Source organism: Oenanthe melanoleuca, chromosome 21 (genome assembly GCF_029582105.1).
Source record: "Oenanthe melanoleuca isolate GR-GAL-2019-014 chromosome 21, OMel1.0, whole genome shotgun sequence".
Taxonomy (NCBI): domain Eukaryota; kingdom Metazoa; phylum Chordata; class Aves; order Passeriformes; family Muscicapidae; genus Oenanthe; species Oenanthe melanoleuca.
In genome coordinates, this window is record NC_079354.1 from 6,449,905 (window position 1) to 6,473,367 (window position 23,463).

The 23,463-nt window shown below is 54.1% G+C and overlaps 1 protein-coding gene across 4 annotated transcripts in view; it reads right to left on the reverse strand.

The window, feature by feature from the left end:
* Positions 1-23,463, reverse strand: part of SAMD11 (sterile alpha motif domain containing 11) — an 86,435-nt gene that overhangs the window by 32,647 nt on the left and 30,325 nt on the right. For all 4 annotated transcript variants that reach the window (XM_056508078.1, XM_056508079.1, XM_056508081.1 and 1 more), the window contains one exon: positions 12,128-12,252. In XM_056508078.1, coding sequence (XP_056364053.1) covers positions 12,128-12,252 — 125 coding nt within the window. The remainder of the gene's footprint in view (positions 1-12,127; positions 12,253-23,463) is intronic.

A 23,463-nucleotide genomic window follows, 5' to 3' on the forward strand; every position in this document is an offset into this window, starting at 1 on the left:
ACAGTATCTCTGTCTCTCTCTCTCTCTCTGTCTCTCTCTCTCTCAGTCTCTCCCCCTCCCTCCCCCCTCCTCCTTCAAAACCTCAAGGTCCTCAGCAATCTTCCCCCTCTGGATTGCACGGAAACACTCAAGCCTTTTGCATTACTGCAGCCCTCCCGAGCAGCACCAAATCTCTAATACACAATTACAGCGTCCCCGAGCAGATTTCAAATCAATATCCTCCCCTAATAACGCTGGGGAAACTGAAAGCATGATGGTGCATATGGGCAGGAAGGAAGAGCCTGTTTGTCACTGCAAGCATCAAATCCTCATCTATCAAGGGCTTGTTAAAGATGCAGCATCTTAAAAGAAAGAAAAAAAAACCCAGTAAAAAATAATAAAAAACCAAACAACACCTCAAGCAGCAGATTTGAGTGAGAATGGATTGGATCTGCCTGTGAGCCCAAACACAGCCAGGCTGCTGCAATGTGGGGGTGAGGGAAGGTTACAAACCCCCAGCTCCTATTTATAACATGATTGCTGTTGCAGGGGACATTTCCAGCCCAGCCAGTGTCCCCTGTGCTCAGGATCACTCCCCATCACTTGGGATGCAGCTGAGCAGCCCAGGCTGAGCCGTGGCAGGGTTTATCAGGGGATCAGAGCACAGGGCTGAGCAGAGCAGCCCAGCAGGTGCCGAGCTCCAAGCAGCGTTTCGAGGCTTTAGGAGAGCACAGGCTGCCTCCAAACTCAGCTGGCCACCAAATCCCCCAACAGAACTGCCACGGGGGGATGCAGGACCCAAAGCCAAGGGAACTGGGAAGAGCCAGGGAAGGACAGCAGCACCAGTGACACCAGTTCCCTCAGCACTTCCCATCCCCTGGCTGGCTCAGCCTGTGCACACACAGAATTTCCTCACTGCTCCTGCCTCAGTTTCCCTTCCACAGCTGCTCCCATCACTCCCAGCTGCCCCAGCTCGGGGGGCCCGGGGCAGGGAGCTCACCCAGAGCCCCCAGTGCCCCCCCAGCGCTGCTCCATCCCTCACACTCGTTTTCCTGGAAGGGTTCCCCTCACTCTGCAAAGTGCTGCAGGCCAGGATCGTATTTCCTGCTGCTCCCCAGGACTGCTGTGAGCCAGGGTTTGTGGCTTTGGAGCCCCACAGCCCGGGCAGGGCTGGAGCAGGGGAGTCTCCATGGAAAAGAGCTGCTGCCAGCAGCCCGGGCTCCATGTGACAGCACTTGGAATGCCAGCACTGAAGATTCCTGGTTTCACAGCTCTGCCAAGGCACCTCGTTCCCCCAGCCCTGCCTCCCTCCCTGCTCCTCTCCCACCCCCGGGCCCATCTGCCGGCAGACACCGCCCGGGGCTCTGCTATTCCCAGCCCTTCCCAGCCATTCCTGCTTATTCCAGCTATTCCCAGACATTCCTGCTTATTCCAGCTATTCCCAGATATCCCCAGCCTTTCCCAGCTATTCCTACTTATTCCCAGCTATTCCAGCCATTCCCAGTTATTCCTACTTATTCCCAGTTATTCCCACTTATTCCCAGTTATTCCCAGCTGCTCCCAGCTATTCCCAGACATCCCCAGCCATTCCTATTTATTCCCAGTTATTCCCAGCTGCTCACAGCTATTGCCAGACATTCCTGCTTAATCCCAGTTATTCCAGCCATTCCCAGCTATTCCAAATTATTCCCAGCTACTCCCAGCCATTCCAAATTATTCCCAGACATTCCCAGCTATCCCCAGCTAGTCCTACTTATTCCCAGTTATTCCCAACCATTCCTACTTATTCCCAATTATTCCCACCTATTCCAAACCATTCCCAGTTATTCCCAGTTATTTCCAGCCATTCCCAGCTATTCTCAGCCATTTCCAGATACTTCCAATTATTCCCAGCCATCCCCAGTTATTCCCTGCTATTCCCAGATATTCCTAGTCATTCCCAGCCATTCCCAGCCACATCAGCAGCTGCTGGGGCAGCACAGGACAGCATCACACAGGAGCCCTGAACTGTCACCAGTCCCTGCCAGCTGTGCCCCCCCAGCCCCAGGTGAGCAGCCAGGTGTGCCACTGGGGCACAGAGGAGTCCTGCAGGCCAGGTTCCCTGCACAGAGATCCCACACTGATCCCCTGGATCCTCCCAGGTTCACCTCAGCCCCCAGCACTGAATCCCACAGGCTGGGGCTGCATTTGGCCTGGCAAAACATCTCAGAATGAAACATTTCCTCTTTTTTATTTATTTCCTCACTTAAGACAAAGCCCTGCAGAGTGGCAGAGATGCCTCTGGCCCCAGAAGTGTGGGGACTAAATCAACAAGAGATACAGAAAGCAAGGAAAAGAGAATAAAGATCAGCATCAAGACCATCACAAAGCTGCAACACCCAACCCCAAATGCACCGAGCCAGGAGCAGAGCACAGGACTGAACTCTGATTTTCTGAGTCCCAGCTCAGTGCTGTGAGAAGCCAAACCCCATCTTTGCTTCCTGAGCTGCACAGCAGAGCCCAGCCAGGTGCCACTTGCTTTAATCACTCAGTGGACTCCCAGCTCCTGGGTAGAGCCCAGAGTGAGGGTTTGTGCCCCAGCACCCACCCTCTGCTCCTCAGCTCAGCTCTGCCAGCCCACCTGCACCTGCCCAGCCCTCCCCTGCACCTGCAGCTCCTCCCAAGCCCCTGAGCCCTGAACAGAGCCAGGACACCGAGATGGGAGCAGCCACCAGCATCTCCCCCGACTGCAGCAGCAGCAGCAAAACCAAATCTGTTTTGCAAATGAGCTGGCAGAGCAGCTCCTGGATGTCTCAGCACCCTCCCAGAGACAGGCTGTGCATTTAGTGCCTTGCTGCTCATCAACCACAAAGCCCCAAGACAGAATCTGCTCAGCCCCTGCACCTGCAGGAGGCAAGTCCACCTGAGGGATGGGGAGGGATGGCTGGAGGTTTGCTCCCCAAATCCCTGCCTTTGCCTCCTCTCCCCTGCCCTTCCTACAAAGCATTGCAGCTGAAAGGAAGCCAAATCAGGGCAGTTTTAATATTACAGGTGAAAATGAAAGACATTATCAGTAGAACTGTAGTTATGAAGCCAGGCCAGGCAGTAACACCAGGGAGGGGGGCTGGAGAAGCCCCAGGCAAACTGACACCCAGTGCCACCAGAGCAGCACAAAGCCCCCGAGCCAGGCCTCCCACACAGGTCCCCAGACCCACATCACAGCCCAGGCTCCTGCTGGCCTGGCAAGGCAGCACAGGGAGTGACCAGAGGCAGCACCTGGAGACAAAGTCGAACATTTCCCCCAAGGCTGCAGAAATCAGAGTGGGCTCTTTTCCTCCCCTCTTTGATGGGAGGTCCAGCACTCACCTGCTGCACTCCTGCAGTGGGATATGGGGCCAGGGCTGGAGCAGGACAGCAGCTGGAGCAGGACAGCACCCCTGTGCCCTGCTCTGGGATCACCCCAGGCTCTGCAGCAGCAGGAGAAAGGATGTGGGCATGGCCCCATGGAGCAGCTGGTGTGGCAGCCAGCCTGGGAGGTTATTGTGTCTCCTGCCCTGCTCTAATCCTCAGCCTCCCCACACTCAGCAGAGCTGCCTGGCTTAAGAGTCATCCTCACCAACACATCTAAGAAGCCCAAGCCTCCTGATCAGCTTTCAGGAGAGGACTTGGGAGCCTAAGTCTGGGGAGATTAGAAAACCTATCCCTAGGCTTCCCCAAAGACAGAGGGGCTTTATCCCACTCTTGACAGGGAATCTGCACCAAGGACACTCCTGGGGAGAGCTGAGCACAGGGGGTCACTGGAGAAGGGAAATCAATGAGGGACTCACAAGGTTTTGGCTGAAGGGGCTACAAAGGGTCCCAATTTTGACAAAAACTCCTCTGCACTGTGCTCCTGCTGCAGCTCAGTGGGAAGGACTCAGACCTGTCTCACGCTCCCCATCCTCAGCACTGGGCTGCTCTGAAACCTTCTTGGACACAAAGCCCTGAGTAAACAGAGAACAGAGCCAACCTCAGGGGAAACCACCCAGGCTGGGCCAGGGGACACCCAGCCACACCAGAACCTCTCTTCCCCTCCTTCCCCACAATTTTCAGAGAAGGAAAAACATCCCCTGCTGTTAACTCCAGCCCTGAAGATGACAATCCCCACTGGCCAGCCTGAGATGTCCTGGCAGCATCTCCCCGTTTTCCTTCGGCAGGGACAGGATCCCACTGACAGAGCTGCTCCTCCTGTCTCTGTGTCCCACACAACAGCCTTGGGGACACCCTGGGGACTCCCTTTCCCAGCCAAGGGCTTTTGTGAGGAGCTGCCCTGGCTTGCTGGGGCTCAGCAGGCGCAGAGCTGCTCCCAACAAAGGCTGGGAGAGGAGGATCCGGCCGTGCATCCATCGGCACCGGCCCTGGCCAGCAGGAATCCAGGGAACAAAGGCAGGGGAAGCACAAGGTCATGGGAATAACAGGCCAGAATTTAACTGAGGGCAACAAGAATGGGGAAAAAATATTGGGGAAGCTGGGGGCAGGGAAGCAGTCAGCTTCTGGGATTTGGGATCCTGGAACAGGATCAGGGTGAGCTCCAGCAAGGAATTAGGGACAGGGAATATTGCTGCTGCACAGGGAATGCAAAATAAAGACAGCAATCCCCTGCAGCAGGTCAGTTAATGGGGCTGGGACATGGCCTCACTTATCTCCTGTGTCCCCACACCTTTATCTGCTGGTGGTGTCACTCAGATTCAGCCTGGGTAGGAGCAGCCTGACAGGGTGGCACTGCTGCCTCAGCACCGCCCCCAGCCTGGCTGTGACCCCCCATCAGCATCACCCTTGGAGCTCCCTGCCTCAAGAGACTCCTGGGCACAGAAAGAAAAGCAGGAAACAAAGGGGAGGGAGTGATGGGACGCAGGAATGGGCTCTTTACAAAGCAGGGAGCACACACTGCTGAATAATCAGAGGGGTTTCTCCTTCTTGCTCACTTCTGGAGGACTCTGGCTCAGCCTGGCTGGGCAGTCACTGATCTCTGAGCACCCCAAAGGCTGGCTCAGTGTCCCCCACCCCTCCCCAAATGCCAGTTAAGCACAGCTCCCAGCCAAGAGGGGGCTGGGCAGCATTCCCAGGGATACCACACTGAGAAGCCCTTCCCTGGATCCCCTTCCCCAGCTCCACAGGACCATCTGCCTCTCCTCCCACCACCCACAGCATCCTTCCCACCTCCTCACACTCCATCTCCCCAGCTGCAGCCATGCCCAGTGTTTCAGACCCCAAGCAGTGAAACACTGGGAGGTGCAGGTGAAGCTGGAGCCATCCTGTTGCCTGGCTGGGATGAGGCTGTTTCTCAGGGAAGGTGCTCCAACATCCCCCTGGCTCCCAGGTCCTTACAAAATTCCTTTTTACAGCATGCACCAAAGCCACAGAAAGGTGGTAAATATTCATAGCATGGAAAGGATATACTGCACTTAAGAGAGAGATCTGAATTAATTTTATATGCTGCAGAGAGGCTTTTTAGCAATCACAAACTTGTGAATCTCAACTTTCTTTCAGAAAAGATTTTAAAGAACGCAGCTGGGAGAGTGGGCTGCGAGTCCAGGCCTTTTGGAGGCTCATCTTCCTGCCTGGAAGGGAGCAGGGTAACACAGGAGGAGGGGGAAGTTGGATGAATCAGGGACCTAAGCACAGACAGGTTGTGAATTCCCCATCCCTGGCAGTGCCCAAGGCCAGGCTGGAGCAGCCTGGGACAGTGGAAGTGTCCCTGGGTGGGATTTAAGTTCCCTTCCCATCAGTCTGGGATTCTGTGACCACAAACCTCTTGGGCAAAGCTTGTTTGGCCCCAGTTTCTCCATCTGTGCCAAAAAGCTGTGAGAATTATGAGAATCCCCTGAGCCAGAGATCTCTCCCAGCCCTGGGGAATGTCACCTGCCACCAGGGAGGCAGGGACAGCATCCCCAGCCTGGGGTGGCCTCCAGGAGCCAGCAGAGCTGCTGCACCTCCCTGGCTGCTCCCTCCAAAGCATTTCCAGCAGAGCTGCTGCTGGTGCTGTACCCCCTTAGCACCATTTAAATGTCCAATTGCACTCATTCAGCCCCTGAAAAAAAAAAACAAAAACACTGCTCCTCCAGCCCGTGACAGCTTTGACAGCCAGACTCCTTAATTCCTTTTTCTTATTCCCTTAATCTGTCATCTTTATCAGGCTGGGGAAGTGCCAGGCAGCAAGCAGGAGCCCCGGCCCCGATCAATCTCCACATTACAGCTGACAGAATGGTGCTAATAACTTATTGATCTCATGTTTGCCAAGCCCCAGTGGGGCTGAAAGGCTCCCATTGATTGGCTTGAGGGAAGGAGCCTCTCAGCTGAGAGCAGAGCGGAAAACCTTCAAATTGTCTCCTTCCCCAGGAGCTGGAGAGGGAGGGCAGCACCAGGACAAGGAACTGAGGAGGAGGAATGGAAAGGAAGAAGGATGTGTGCGTGAGAGATGGGGACTGAGAATGGAAAAGGAAGTGGGGGAATAAAGGTTTGAGAAGAAAGGAACGTGAGGAGGAGGGGGAAGAGCAGGGAAGGGGAAAGAAGCAAAGAGAAGAAAGAATTGGGAACAAAAAGATTGTGCAGAACTGAAAAATGAATGAAATAGGCAGCTGAGCCTCTTCTTGCTCACAGCCAATCATTAATGAAGTCCTTCACATGCCCAGCCCTCCATCCTTAACTCACTCTTCCCAAGCCTGCTCAGGCACTCACACCCTGCCCTGGGCAGTGCCAGGGTCACTCACAGCCCTGAGCAGTGCCAGGGTCACTCACACCCTGCCCAGGGTCACTCACACCCTGCCCTGGGTCACTCACACCCTGCCCTGGGCAGTGCCAGGGTCACTCACAGCCCTGAGCAGTGCCAGGGTCACTCACACCCTGCCCAGGGTCACTCACACTCTGCCCTGAGCAGTGCCAGGGTCACTCACACTCTGCCCTGGCCAGTGCCAGGGTAACTCACACCCTGCCCAGGGTCACTCACACCCTGCCCTGGCCAGTGCCAGGGTCACTCACACCCTGCCCCAGGGTCACTCACACTCTGCCCTGAGCAGTGCCAGGGTCACTCACACTCTGCCCTGGCCAGTGCCAGGGTCACTCACACCCTGCCCTGGGTCACTCACACTCTGCCCTGAGCAGTGCCAGGGTCACTCACACCCTGCCCTGGGTCACTCACACCCTGCCCTGGGTCACTCACACTCTGCCCTGGGCAGTGCCAGGGTCACTCACTGCCCTGGCCAGTGCCAGGGTCACTCACACCCTGCCCTGGGCAGTGCCAGGGTCACTCACACCCTGCCCAGGGTCACTCACACCCTGCCCTGGCCAGTGCCAGGGTCACTCACACCCTGCCCTGGGTCACTCACACCCTGCCCTGCAGCTCTTAATGCCCAGGACTCTTTTCCTGGTGGATTTCTCTCAAGTTTATCAATCCCAAAGCCTGAGGCAACACTTCCATGAGCATCCTCCCACACACAGGTCCCTGCACCCCTCTCCCTTCAGCAGGACTTGTCCCCACCTGTCACCTGTGACACACTGGGCATCCCTGAGAGCCTGGCAGGAGCCTGGTGCCAGGCTCAGGGCAGGGACACTGTGCCAGCTGTGCCCAGCTGCCCAGGCAGGTGCCATGGCCCTGGGTGTCTCTCCAGAAGCCCAGGGAGGTGTCACAGCAGCAGGGATCTGGAAAGGCACCTGGCACAGGAGCTGCAGGCAGGGGTGGGCAGAGGTTATTTCTGGAAGCAGGACCATCCTGTTCCTCCCAGAGCTGCAGGCAAAGGGAGCACAGCCAGGCTTTGCTGGAGTTCCAAAGCTGCTGCTGTGAGAATTTGGGGGATCCAACCCCAGGGAGGGACAGATTCCTTGTCCCCAGTGTCCCCAGGGGGCACAGACTCCCTCAAAGTGAGGGACACCCCTTGAAACCCCAGAACCTCCCCGAAGGTGTTGGCAGAGCCACCCTACACGAGCCCTTCTGCAAGGAGCAGCTCCAGAGCCCTTCCATGATCTCTGAGGTCTTTTTCAACCTTCACTGAACTCCAACACAGGACTCTGAACTGCCTCAGCTCCTTCTCCTCCAGCAGAGCAAAGCCAAGAACAAAACCTGACCCTGAGGGCAGCAGAATGCCCTGCACTGAGCCAAAGGAAACGCTTCCATGCTGCCTTTCCCACTGCCCAAGACCTCTGCTGGTCCCACAAAGGGCTGCTGGTTGCCTCCCTCTCCTGCAAGGCTTCAGGAGATGTAAAAATCACAGAGAGGGGACAGAGCTGCAGCTCCAGCCCAGAGGATGCAGAGCAGTGACAGAGCCCCGACCCTCACGTTGCCAAGGTAAACAATTGTCCTTCACGGAAAACACGTCAACAACAGGGCCTGGCCTTCCAGCCCCTGCATGCCCATTTGGTGCTGATTTTCTGCTCAATTTAAGGCAGCAGTCCAACCAAGGCTGCTGCTTTTTCCCCTGTTGTTTGGCTTAGTTAAATGAAAACATGTCTGAGCCCAGCTCATGATCCCGCGCCCCGAGCGCGGCCGAGCTGGGATCCTCTCTCAGCATTAGCTGAACATCCCTGAGCCCAGGTCCTTTCCATCCCCAATATTAACTCCTCCTCAGCAGATGAAAGGCCTGGCTCTCAGTGCCAAGCCAAACGAGGTCACTGCAAGGCCACAGAACCCAGGGTCAGGCCCAGGGAAACTGAGGCAGCTCTGAGCAGTCAGACCTGTGCATCCACATTGGGAGTTACAGCAACTGCCTTGTGAAAAAACCCCCAAATTCTGACATTTGAATCTCTTTACAGCCCAGAAATTCCCCCTTGCTCAGCCAACAGGGCACCACGTGGAAAGAGGAGCCAAGGGGTGAGGACAGAAGGGATCTGCCAGAGGGACAGCTCAGCTCTGGGATGTTCCTTGCCTGGGGGTGAGCTCTGCTCTGCCAGGAGCTCAGGGATGAACAGCCTGCAGGGGAGCAGGGCTCTGAGCTGGGGACACAGGTGTCACCCTGTCCCCAGCACCTGGGCTCCACAGGAATCACTGCAGGTCAAGATGCAGCTGCAGCAGACCCTGAGCAATCCCTGCTCCAAGGCTCTCAGGGTTTGCCATTCCCAAAAACCAAAAACCCCTGGAAAAGCCTCTCTGGGAGCTCTGCCCTGCTGCTGCTTCCCACTTCACAGCCAAGGACCCAAAATACTTGTTTGGTGGTGATGTTCTCCCTGCTTGGGGCAGCACCTGAGGCTCTGTCTCCACTCCCTGCCCTCTCATTCCAGCTCCAGCCACCAAAGGAACTCCCTGCAGGCACGAGGGGCAGAAGGAAGAGAGGGAAGAGCTACCCACCTTCCTCTAGCATCAGGGAGCCTGCATCCTCCACTTCTATCCATGCAAATAGTCCTACTGCAACTGGAAACCCATGAAATCTGGCACTGCAGAACAGAGGGTGTTTGAGGAGAGAAAGAGGAGAAGTTAACAGGATTTTCTTTTTGCAGGAGAGGAATGAATTAGAGCCTCAGGACCAGGAGTCTGGTGCAAGATGCTGGTTCAGGCCCTAAAGCAGCGTGCAAAGCACACAAACAGGGGGAGGCACTTTCTGAGGCTGTTCCCAAAGCACAGACCCCACTCCATCACTTTTCCTCTCTTCCTTCCCTCCATCCCCAGCTGCAGCTTCAGAAGCACCTGAGCAATCCCCACTGCAGAACCAGGGACACAGGGAACACCTGCAGGGTCAGCCAAGGAGAGCCCAGCCATGGTTTGGAGGGAGCTGCTCTGGGGGCCTGGGGAATCACCCAAGCTGCTTTTCCAGCTGGCAGTGCCAAGGGCTGGCTCTCCCTCTGCACAGGGAGCCAACCTCACCCCCGGCACCAGGCAGCTCTGCCCTGAGCCCTTTCTCACCTTCCTGAAGTCAGAAAAGCCCCACAACTACTCACAATTATTTTCATTCGTTTCAGCCCCTTCCTGCATTTCAAAGGCCATTCAAGATCCAGTAATATTACTGATTTTCCAGCCCATGCTGTTTGAAAGCACAGCACTGCCTCTAATCCTGGTTGCAACAACAACTGAAGGGATTCCCTCACAGAATTAATCACAAAGCAGCAATCCCTGCCAGCTCCAGCCTTTCTGCTGCCCCCACGGGCTGGCAAGGAGCAAATCCTGCCATTTGTGCTGTCCTTGCTCCCAGTCCTCTGCTGCAGCTCAGGCACAGCCAGGAGGAGCAGGCACTGCTGAGTCCTGCTCCAGCAGCACTCTCAGCTCCTCCTGCCCCCACTGGGACCAAACCCCACCCAGACAGCAGCACCAGGAACATTTCAGAGCAGCTCCCTAATGGCACCAGCATCATTTATTCAGCACTCTTTATCCCCAGGTGCCTTTCTGAGGGGGTGATTCTTACAGCCCAGCACACAGAGCTGTTCTCCAGGGCACACAGCAGGGGACAAAGCTCTTCTCCCCCTCTTGCTGGAATAAAATGTCCCAAGCAGTCCTTCAGACTGAGCCAGCAGCACCTCTGAAAATTCTGTGTGGAACAATTCATGATTCCCCAGCCAGAACAGCCCCAGCAGTGCTCAGCCCCAAAGCCAGAGTGGGGAGGTGCCAAAGCCCTGTCCCCTCAGACACCCCTCTCCCCACCCCCTCCTGCTGAACACCCCAGGCCTGCCGTGTCCTTGTCACCTTTGGCACCTTAGTGGCCTCCTGTGAGCATCAGCCTCTTCTGTGTCACTCATGGAATATTTCATGGGATCACCAATGTTGGAAAAGACCTCCAAGATCAAACCCAGCACCACTGACCCACATCCCCAGGTGACCTGAACCCCTCCAGGTGACTCCACCACTGCCCTGGGCAGACTTTGACAAAGCTTTCCCTCCAGAAAATTTTCCTAATATTGAACCCAAACCTCCCCTGGCACAACTTGAGGCCATTTCTTCCTAAGAAACAAACAGAGCACCTCAAACACCAATTAAGAACCAGGAATCAGAGCTTCTACATCTCATCTTTTCTCCTGCTGGGAATGAGAAGAACTCTTTGCATTTCTGGAATGCCACAGGTCTCAAAGAATTCCAGCAATCTGATCAAGCCCAGCAGTTTCTCTGCAAAGCAAACAGTACTGAAACCCACTCTGACATCCAGGGTCAGCTGAGCCACACAGACTGGAGCAGGGTCACAGGGAAAAATGGATTTATGGCCAGTTTGGCTTTTGGAGTTGTGCAGGGAAAGGGGCTTTGGAAAATTGTTCATGATGGGATTGGAGATTCAGCTGTGAAAGCAAGGTCTGGGAGCTGCCATGGCTGATTTCCAGCCACACCACAAATCCCTCCAGGCACACATGGGACTGAAGATGGGATTTCAGTTTTCATCCTCCAGAGACATTCCCAAACGGTGTCAGGTGTGCTGCCCCTTCTGAATTTGGGGCTCACTCTCACACTCAGCAGAATGACTGACAAAATGCATGCACAAAGCCACAAGCAGACAGATTTTCAGAAAAGGCCTCAATCAGCACACAGAGAGATCCAGCAGGGTGGGGATCACTGAGCATAAAAACTGACAGAAATCCCAGCTTTACCTCAACTTTTATTCACAATTTAAGGATCCTGCAATCAGCAAGATCTTGGTTTATTCATTCCAGACTCTCACTTGTTGACTTCTGCACGTTTGCCACCAGACCATCCCTGCCCACTCTCCCCTCCTGACCCAGGCAGTCCCAGGGCAGGATCCCCCAGGAGCATTCCTGGTTTCACACAGGTGCAGCTGAAACCAGGGGAACAACCCAAAAACCTGCCAGCCAGCACCAGAAACCAAAGAACCCTGCTCCCAGAGGAGCTGGCAGGCCCAGCAGCAGCGTGGGGACCCTCAGATTAATGAAATCACAAATCAAATCATGCTCTCTGCACGGCCTTTCTGCTTCACTTGGCTCCAGCCCTGGGGACATTTCACTGGCACAAGCTCCTTCCACACAGATCTGACAACAACACAGGGCTGGGACCTCCACAGGGGCTTCAGCACCACTAGGAAATCCTTTCCACGTTCATCTTTAGCCCAGAATACTTAAAAAATTTCCTGAACAGAAATGTGTAGGATTTCCTACACAGAAAAAAACAACTGGAAAAGGACTGGATGGAGTGGAGGCCAAAGGGAGAAGCGAGGGAAGGGGAGGGGAGGGCAAAGGCAAGGCCAGGGCAGCAGGAGGTGGCAGCTCTCACCTGCAGCTGCCAGCCCCACGTCCAGGCTGCTCCTCTTGAGGTCACAGCGGCTCTGGCTGTCGGGCATCACGAGCTGCCGGCTCTGCTGCAGGCTGGAGATGATGGAGGACAGCTCACTGTCACGGCTGGGCAGAGAGCAGACACCGGGTAAGGAAACCACATCTGACCCCCAAAACTCATTTCCCCCGTGTCAGTACATTAAGGAAACCACATCTGACCCCCAAAACTCATTTCCCCCGTGTCAGTACATTAAGGAAATCACATCTGCACCCCAAAACTGATTTCCCCCATGTCAGCACGTTAAGGAAATCACATCTGCCCCCCCAGAATTAATTCCCCCCCCCGCCCCCATGTCAGTACATTAAGGAAATCACATCTGACCCCCCAAAACTCATTTCCCCCGTGTCAGTATGTCGAGGAAATCACATCTGCACCCCAAAACTGATTTCCCCCATGAGTACATTAAGGAAATCACATCTGCACCCCAAAACTCATTTCCCCCGTGTCAGTACATTAAGGAAATCACATCTGACCCCCCAAAACTCATTTCCCCCGTGTCAGTATGTCGAGGAAATCACATCTGCACCCCAAAACTCATTCCCCCCATGTCAGTACATTAAGGAAATCCCATCTGCCCCCCCAGAATTGATTCCCTCCCCCCGCCCCCATGTCAGCACATTAAGGAAATCCCATCTGCACCCCCAGAAATTATTTTTCCCCCATGTCATCACATTAAGGAAATCCCACTTGCCCCCCCCAAAACTGATTTTTCACCCATGTCAGCACATTAAGGAAATCACATCTGCCCCCCTAAAACTCATTTCCCCCATGTCAGCACATTAAGGAAATCCCATCTGCCCCCCCAAAACTGACTTTTCCCCCATGTCAGCACATTAATGAAATCCCATTTGCCCCCAAGAACTGATTTTTCCCCCAGAACTGATTTTTCCCCCGTGTGAGCACATCTGGGAGAGGTTTCTGTGTGCTCCAGCTCTGTAGGAGAGGTCCCCCATCCCTCCCTCCCTCCCCTGGGGTGCCTCAGGAACCTCTCCTGGATTTTGGGGAGTGCAAACCCCTCCCAAGCTCCCCTCTCACTTCCCATCACAGCCCCTGCAGCTGCCAGAGCTCCTGATTCCAGCCCTGCCAGATATAACTTGTGTGGGCCAGGACTCACATCGAGGATGGAAAATCTGAAAGTGGAGGAATTGGCAGATCTGCTCCAGAATAATTAGGAAACTTGAACTGAAATAACTGATAGTTTTCTATCAGCTGCCACCCTTCTATTCTTGAAAAGCCAAGTTTTTCCATTCCATCACTGCTGGGACAAAAGGCTGTTTGAGCTGATTGAATAATGGTTTTTCTCCTTAGAGAGAAACCCACCAGAGCCCAGGCAGCAGCGTTACTCAGAGCTGGGGGGACAGATTTATTTACAAACCCCATTTTTCAACTCTCCCCTCCAACAGATCCTGAAACAATGCTCTTCCTTCTGGGAAAAGACACTGTGCTAGAGCAATTCAGCAATATTTTGCCTGCTCTCCTTGCATCACATTGCTGCTAGCTAGACTAGTTTAGTCCTTTTTTTCTATTTTTTCCCCTTCTATGGAGAGGAAGAGCACAAACCCCAATTCACTGCAGCTCAGCGGTGAATGCTTTCCACTCTCCAGCTGCAAAATATTCCTGAATAAATGATCTACAAAGTGTGAGGAGGAAGAACAAGGTGGTACCCACGGCAGGAGCTGGCAGTGCTGGAACATCTCCCTCTTATTTCTTTATTTGTTTGTTTGTTTGCAGGAGATGCTGAGCTCCCAGCACCAGGGGCTCACCCTGAGCTAAACTGGGCTACTTTTCCTGTCTGAAGGGAAGGTGACAGCCAGGAGAAAAACTTGGGAAAAATGTCAGAAATTCAGAATATTGCCCTCCCTGCCCAACCACAGCTCCCACCCAGGGGTGTCCTCACCTGCAGCCCGGAGGGTGCATTATCTGCACAATTCCCCGGCACTGATCTGCCTTAAATACCCCCAGGCTGCTGCCCTGGGCACTCCGGGGGCTGCAGCAGGGGCTAAGCCCAGTCTAGCTGCTGCTAATCAGATCCGTTTAGGACACAAAGTCTTTAGGGACTTTCAGCGGGCGTCTGGCTGCAGCTTTTCACGGGAGACACAAAGATTCCCCCCAGGACCCCCATCCATCCCTCGGGGGATCAGCAGCAGAAGGGATGCAGGATCCCAAATCCTCTGAGCACCCATCCATCCCCCTGAGCAGAGCAGAGTGCTCCTTATGCAAGCACGAGGCTCATTACTTAAGCAAGCCCACAGGTGAGTGGGAAGCCCATTTCTCCTGTGCCAAGCACTTTTGGGTCTTATCCTCTTTTAGCTGCCACCTTTAAGATGCATTATGCAAATATTTTGGTGTCTTAAGTCATTTATGGGATTAATGTGAAGTGATTATCAGTTCTTTTTAATCATGCCAATCAATAAGTGGCTGTCAGGGACAGAGGACAAATGCAGATAAACGCTGCCATCAGCACAAGGCCCGGAAAGGGCGGAGGAGAGGAGCCAGGAGAGAGGGAGTGGGAAGAGAAAAATGGGATAATTACATCTTTGCATTTGCACGGTGCCTGGCATCCCAATGGAGCCCAGAGCAGCCTCGTGGGTACACACCTTCAGCTAGGGGAGGGATTGTTTTATCCAGCAGGAAACTCAGAGAGTGCAGAGCACCAGGATACAGAAAAACCAGTGAGAACAGAACCCAGGAGATCTCTGAGGAGGGAACGTCCCCACACCAACAGTGTTCTCACTCCCCCAAATCGTGTGCTTTTAGGAGATTTTCCATGGGTGTAAAATTAAAACCATCAAGGTGTGCATCAGCAAACCCAAGCTCAGGGACCCACAGAGCCACAGGCACAGCAGGCTCTGAGCCCCACCCACAGAATCCCAGGAAAACAGGACTCTGCTGGGAGGCAACCTGCACCCCAAGGTGACATTGAGAGAAAAGGGGAGACTGGAGAGAAGGCAAACAGAGTGAGAGAGCTCAGAACACACCACAGCCTCCCTGGGAGCTGCAGGGATGGATGGATGGATGGATGGATGGATGGATGGATGGATGGATGGATGGATGGATGGATGACGGATGTATGACAGATGGCTGGATGGATGGATGGATCCATGGATGGATGGATGGATGGATGATGGAGGGATGGATGGATGGATGGATGGATGGATGGATCCATGGATGGACGGACCCTCACTCCATTCCCTCCTCTCCATCCCAGCAAACCAGTCCCTCTCTGGCACCCTGTCCCTCATGCTGGACTCTCATTCCAGCCCCTCTTCTCCACCCCAGCCCCTCCCAGCTGCTGGCAGCCCCTCCCAGCCCTTTCTGGGCCAGCACTGGGATGCAGTAACTTCAGGAGAGGATGAGACAAACAGGGCAGCTCCTTGGCCCCTCTGGCTCCTGGCCTGTGAGGCAGAATGGGCACAGGGTGCAGAGTGGGCACAGGGTGCAGAGTGGGCACAGGGTGCAGAGCCAGAGTGGGCACAGGGGGCAGAGCCAGAGTGGGCACAGGGGGCAGAGCCAGAGAGGGCACAGGGGGCAGAGTGGGCACAGGGTGCTGAGCCAGAGTGGGCACAGGATGCAGAGTGGGCACAGGGTGCAGAGTGGGCACAGGGTGCTGAGCCAGAGTGGGCACAGGATGCAGAGTGGGCACAGGATGCAGAGTGGGCACAGGGTGCAGAGTGGGCACAGGGTGCTGAGCCAGAGTGGGCACAGGGTGCTGAGCCAGAGTGGGCACAGGATGCAGAGTGGGCACAGGGTGCAGAGTGGGCACAGGGTGCAGAGTGGGCACAGGGTGCTGAGCCAGAGTGGGCACAGGGTGCAGAGTGGGCACAGGGTGCAGAGTGGGCACAGGGTGCTGAGCCAGAGTGGGCACAGGATGCAGAGTGGGCACAGGGTGCAGAGTGGGCACAGGATGCAGAGTGGGCACAGGGTGCAGAGTGGGCACAGGGTGCTGAGCCAGAGTGGGCACAGGGTGCAGAGTGGGCACAGGGTGCAGAGTGGGCACAGGGTGCTGACAGGTGTCCCCAAGGGTCACCCTGCTCCCCAGAGCCGGGGCAGCTCCCAGTGCCTGCTCAGCCAGCCCAGACTGGAGCAACGCCTTCTAAATGTGTTTCATTTACAGCCATTAGCAGCGACTGCATCTTTAACGAGGAGAGGGATGAGCAGACTAATGGCTGGAGACAATTAACCGAAATATAAATCAGTGTCAGGGCTGTGCAGAGCCCAGGCAGCCCGGCGCCCGCGGGCCCTGCTGGCTCTGGGAGTGACTGCAGAGGGGGGAGTGGGGGAAGGAGACAATTTGGTCAGAATTTAAATAATTTCCAGCAGTGGCTGCCTCTGGCTTTGCTGCAGCTCTGTGGCTCTGGAGTGAGGAGCAAGGGAGCAGCGAGCTCGCTGCAAATGCCCCATCCTGCTCACGGTGAGGAGCCTGGCAGGGATTTCCCACCCTGCTCCCCGATCAAGGTCACTCCCAGAGAGCTCCCAGGGCTCAGTGCCGGCAGAAGGGCAGGTCCACACATGCTGCAGCTCCTTCAGCACCCCAAAGGATGCTCCAGTGCCAGGGGATCTGCAGCACCCCCAGAAACAGCTCCTGGCTCAGGGGATCTGCAGCACCCCAAAAGCAGCTCCAGGCTCTGGGGATCTGCAGCACCACAAATCAGCTCCAGGCTCAGGGGATCTGCAGCACCCCAAATCAGCTCCAGGCTCAGGGGATCAGCAGCACCACAAATCAGCTCCAGGCTCAGGGGATCTGCAGCACCCCAAATCAGCTCCAGGCTCAGGGGATCTGCAGAACCCCAAAAGCAGCTCCAGGCTCAGGGGATCTGCAGAACTCCAAAATCAGTTCCAGGCTCAGGGGATCTGCAGCACCCCAAAAGCAGCTCCAGGCTCAGGAGATCTGCAGCACCCCAAATCAGCTCCAGGCTCAGGGGATCTGCAGCACCCCAAATCAGCTCCAGGCTCAGGGGATCTGGGCCCATCTGCAGCTCAAGCTGTGCTTTTCCTGCCCCAGGGGATCTGCAGCTCTGGGCTGCTGCTCCATGGGGATGCACAGCAATGGGCACCAGACAGCAGAACCCACCTGCACCTGCAGCCACAGGGGCTCCAGAGGAGCTGGGATAAAACCAGAGCCAGTCCTAAACCAGCAGACACAAAATTCCACAGATCCAGGAACTGCAAGAGAGCTGAGGGGGTGGGGAATGGGTCCAGCACCACAGCAGGAAACTTTTCCTAATGCTTAAATCAAAGGAAAGCTGGGAAAACACAGGAAAAAATCTCTAAAGGGATGCAAAGGAAGAGACTGGGAGAGAGAGACTCAGAAAGTAGAATAGGGAGGAGATAAAATGGAAAAATATTTCTTTTAAAATACATTTCTCTCTCTCCATCCCCTTAACGATCACCCAGTAAGTGCAGGGATTATATTAAATTTTACTGATCAATACAGCAGCCATAAAACTGCCCCGACCCTCTGCACCTCCCTCCAATAAAGAAAGGAAAAATCCAATATGCAGAAGGAGGAATGTCAGGGCCTGCAGGGGAGCAGACAGCAGGGCAGTGATCAGGGCAGGCACCCAGGGCTGCTTCAAGGATGTTTCATATGCCTCAGATCCTTCACCCTGCAAGGATTTCCCTCCCTGAGCCCTGTGCTCCCACCCTGCCTGGCCAGGCTGAGGCACCAGCAGTGGCAGAGAAGCTCCAAGGAGATGAGAAAATCACCAGGAGCTGCAGAAAAATGAGGATTTTTTCCTTCTCTGTTGGTCTCAGCAGCACATAAAGCTGAGTTTTTGGTGTCAGCAGCAGTGTCCCAGCCAGAGTCACCAGCTGCTGCAGGAAATTTCCTCAAGCTGCACCAGGGGAGGTTCAGATTGGATGTCAGGAGACATTTCCCACCCAAAAAAAGGGAATAAAGCCCTGGACAGGCTGGCTAGCCCTGCACGGACTCAGGGATGTGGCCCTTGGGGCAGGGCTGGGTCTGGTGACCCTGGAGGGCTTTTCCAGCCACAGGGAACCAGGATTTAAGGATTTAGCAAGAGGAGTGTGAGGCTCAGGGCTGCCCCAAGTGCAGGCACTGACTGGGCAGGGAATAATGAGCTTTTGATGGGAGCCATTAAAGGAGAAGCCAGACTGGTCCATAAATGCTGTTGCATCATTTCAGCCCCAGAAACAACCTCGTGTTGTGACAAGTGAGGGATGGCAGGGCTGCTCACATTCCCTGGTTGGCATTTTTTAAAAACTAATCACTGATTTCTAAAGAAACATCAAGCTCTCCAGTCCAGCCCCTGGAAAAATGAAACCTCCATCTGATGAATCTGGGGGTTCTACAAGGACCTGGAAGAGCAATTCCTGCTGCAGCCCCCACATCAAACACCAGCAGTGTCACTGCTTTTCCCTCAGCCTGCAGTGTCCTCCCTGGGCCATTTAATCACAGCCTCATCGATTTTCAAGCCCCAGAAGGGACTGCTCTGCCTCCTGCTCTGACCTCCTGCACAGAACCTGTCAGGAAATCAGCCCCTGGTGCTCCCAGTTCATGCTGGCAGCTCAGAGTGGGAAAACATGTGTGAGTTGTGTCTGTGCTGAGCAGCAACAGAGACCCTCACCCCAACCCTGACCACACCAAATCCAGTGCTCTGGGAATAAAATCATGTTTATTCCCAAGAACTGCTGAATCCCTCACAGGAACACAAAGCTAAAACAAATGAATTAAACCCAAACCCATCTCACAAGCTGTGACCCCCACACAGGGAAGGGTTAAAGCACCTGCAGAGGCAGAGTCACCCTGGGACAGGTGCAATAATTGTAATTGTGCAGTAATTGTAATTGTGAGTTATTGTAATTGTGCAGTAATTCTGCAGGACAGGGAATTGTGCAGGACTGTCACTGCTGTGCCTGGAACAGGGAATTGTGCAGGACTGTCACTGCTGTGCCTGGAACAGGACAGGGAATTGTGCAGGACTGTCACTGCTGTGCCTGGAACAGGGAATTGTGCAGGACTGTCACTGCTGTGCCTGGAACAGGACAGGGAATTGTGCAGGACTGTCACTGCTGTGCCTGGAACAGGACAGGGAATTGTGCAGGACTGTCACTGCTGTGCCTGGAACAGGACAAGGAATTGTGCAGGACTGTCACTGCTGTGCCAGGACAGGGAATTGTGCAGGACTGTCACTGCTGTGCCTGGAACAGGACAGGGAATTGTGCAGGACTGTCACTGCTGTGCCAGGACAGGGAATTGTGCAGGACTGTCACTGCTGTGCCTGGAACAGGGAATTGTGCAGGACTGTCACTGCTGTGCCTGGAACAGGACAGGGAATTGTGCAGGACTGTCACTGCTGTGCCTGGACAGGGAATTGTGCAGGACTGTCACTGCTGTGCCTGGAACAGGACAGGGAATTGTGCAGGACTGTCACTGCTGTGCCAGGACAGGGAATTGTGCAGGACTGTCACTGCTGTGCCTGGAACAGGACAGGGAATTGTGCAGGACTGTCACTGCTATGCCAGGACAGGGAATTGTGCAGGACTGTCACTGCTGTGCCTGGAACAGGACAGGGAATTGTGCAGGACTGTCACTGCTGTGCCAGGACAGGGAATTGTGCAGGACTGTCACTGCTGTGCCTGGAACAGGACAGGGAATTGTGCAGGACTGTCACTGCTGTGCCTGGAACAGGACAGGGAATTGTGCAGGACTGTCACTGCTGTGCCAGGACAGGACAGGGAATTGTGCAGGACTGTCACTGCTGTGCCTGGAACAGGACAGGGAATTGTGCAGGACTGTCACTGCTGTGCCTGGAACAGGACAGGGAATTGTGCAGGACTGTCACTGCTGTGCCTGGACAGGACAGGGAATTGTGCAGGACTGTCACTGCTGTGCCTGGAACAGGACAGGGAATTGTGCAGGACTGTCACTGCTGTGCCTGGACAGGACAGGGAATTGTGCAGGACTGTCACTGCTGTGCCTGGAACAGGGAATTGTGCAGGACTGTCACTGCTGTGCCTGGAACAGGACAGGGAATTGTGCAGGACTGTCACTGCTGTGCCAGGACAGGGAATTGTGCAGGACTGTCACTGCTGTGCCTGGAACAGGACAGGGAATTGTGCAGGACTGTCACTGCTGTGCCTGGACAGGACAGGGAACTGTGCAGGACTGTCACTGCTGTGCCTGGAACAGGGAATTGTGCAGGACTGTCACTGCTGTGCCTGGGACAGGACAGGGAATTGTGCAGGACTGTCACTGCTGTGCCTGGAACAGGGAATTGTGCAGGACTGTCACTGCTGTGCCTGGGACAGGACAGGGAATTGTGCAGGACTGTCACTGCTGTGCCAGGACAGGGAATTGTGCAGGACTGTCACTGCTGTGCCTGGAACAGGACAGGGAATTGTGCAGGGCTGTCACTGCTGTGCCTGGAACAGGGAATTGTGCAGGACTGTCACTGCTGTGCCTGGACAAGGGCAGGACCTGACCCCAGCAAAGCCAGCAGGGCCTGAGTCAGCACAGCACAGCACAGGGCAGGGCAGGGCAGGGCAGGGCAGGGCCGGGATCAGGGCCAGGCTGGGCTCAGCCCATCCCTGCAGCTGGATTGGGGTCAGGGAGCTGCAGGGGAGGGGGAGCAGGAGGGGCTGCACAGGGGCTGCACGGGAACAGCAGGGATTGCACAGGGGCTGCACAGGGGCTGCACAGGAGCTACAGGGATTGCACAGGAGAAGTAGGGGCTGCATGGGAGCTGCACAGGGGCAGCAGGGATTGCACAGGAGCTGCAGAGGGGCTGCACTGAAGCACCACAGGAACTGCAGAGGAGCTGCACGGGAGCTGCACAGGGATTGCACAGGAGCAGCAGTGGCTGCACAGGAGCTGTACAGGGATTGCACAGGAGCTGCAGGGACTGCACAGGAGCTGCACAGGGATTGCACAGGAGCAGCAGGGACTGCACTGAAGCAGCACAGGAGCAGCAGTGGCTGCACAGGAGCAGCAGTGGCTGCACAGGAGCTACACAGGGGCTGCAGGGATTGCACAGGAGCTGTACAGGGACTGCACAGAAGCTGCACAGAAGCAGCATGACCCATGGGACTTTTGTGCTCTGGACAGAATCAGGGAAAGCCACCACTTGGCAATCTCTTATTGTTATTTTTGGTTTTAAAATTAAATTCATAAAATTTCATAACACATTTTTATTATATAAATATATTAATAATTATATATAATTCATATATATTTATTTAAATTCTATATAAATTATATAAACAAGTATATAAATTACATGTCATATTTATATATATATGTATTTTATACTTATATATTGTATTTTATTATATATCATTGTATATTGTATATATTTATATTATTATATTTTCTATAATTATCAATTATATCATTATATATGGTATTGTATATTATTGATGTCTATTATATCATTATATATTTGTATTACATATTATTATTATTATCTATTATATTGTATTTATATTCTATTTCTATTGCTTGACCTTTTGGGTAACTTTCCTAAGTTCACCACTGGTAGAGAAACCCCCCTGGGTCACTCTCTGTCTTTCTCAGACACGAGTTTGACAGACAACAATTCCCCAGCATCCCACCTCTGCCCCCCAGGTACCTCCAGCTGCTGAGATGTCACAGAGAAAGGGAGGAAAAGGGGGAAATGAGGGAAAGGAAAAGAGGAGGGAGGGATAAACAAATTTTCTCAACTGGAGGGAGCAGAGAGGTCTGAAAATCCCAACCCTACCCATGGGCAGCACAGCCCTAAATCTCCCTGCAGACTGAGCCTGAAAAAACAAATTAATCATCCTGCAATGTCCCCAGCAAAATGCCCATAAAATTTCATTAATGCTCATGACAGTTCATAAAAATGATCAGTAGGGCTGGCAACTCCAAAATAAGGTGGAAATAAGTATGAAGATGTTTTTACTGTAAGCCTGCTTTGTCATTCAGCTCTCTGCAAGCTCATAAATAAACCTGAAAAAATGGAATAACACCACCCTGACAGATGGGGAGGATCCCTGAAGATCTCCCTGATGCAGAGACCCCTCAAGTCTGGGCTTTCAGGGACTCCCTGTGTCTCAGCAACACCCAGAGCCCTGCAGCTGCTCAGTCTGTCCCAAACCCTCCAGGATACCCTACTAAAGGTCCTTTAACCCTCCCATGAGAGACGTGCAGAGATGAGAGCACACTGGGGATGAACATGGCCAGAACTACTCTAAACAAACTTTCCCCTTTCCTTGTAGGTATCTAACAGCCTTTCTCAGCTTTATTTGAAATAAATTTAGCTTTAAATGGAAGTTAAAACTGGTTTATCAGCTCCCCATTCCCTCAGCATCTGAATCTCTGCTGGTCCATTAATGGTCTCCTCTCCCTATCCCTGCACCAGATAAATCTTCCTGGGAATGAAAGCAAGAGCAGAAAGTGCTGCTAATGAAATGATGATGACATAATTAATTCAGATTAAGTCATACTTTTCATCACTCCAAATTTTCTCCTTGTTTGGCCTTATCCCTCTAGGAAAAGGAAAAGCCACTCAGGTACCTCTGCTGTGCCTAAAAGCCCAGGATGAGGATGGGAGCATTTCCCTGAGCAGCCCACTGCCCAAAGCCAGAAATGGTCAGGATGGGCAGAATTCAGGCTGGTGCTGAACACATTTTCCTTTTCCTGCCACTGCAATCCATGGCTGACACATCTGTGGTGTCTCACTGGGGACTTTAAAGTCCTCCACAAAGCCAGAGCCAGCTCTGAACTGTCCCCAGAGTCCCCAGGGGTTCTGAACAGCTCTGCAGGTCCCACACAGCTGGGATGGCCCCAGTCTGCTCTTCCCTGGTAAAACTCAACTTGTCCAGCCCAGAATCAGCTCTTCCAGAGGGGGACAGCAGGTCCTGTTTGGGGACACTGCTCCCTGTGCCACTGGCTGCTGTCCCTGCAGGGCTCAGGCTCTCACTGGCACAGCCCAGCTCTGGCTGCACCTGCCCAAGGCTCAGCCTCAGCCTCCAGCTGCTGAAAACTCCCTCTGACCTTTCAGTCCCTGTTTCAGGTCTTGGAGATCAGAAGGGAAAAGCTTACTAGGGAAAAAAACCAAACCTCAAAGCAGGCAGCCCCAAAGGCATCCTGAGTGTGGGAGTGTGGGAGGGCAGAGCAGCAGGGCTGTGTCCCCACAGCCTCACCTGTGTCCTCACAACCCCACCTGTGTCCTCACAACCCCACCTGTGACCCACAACCTCACCTGTGTCCCCACAGCCTCACCTGTGCCTCACAACCCCACCTGTGTCCTCACAGCCTCACCTGTGTCCCCACA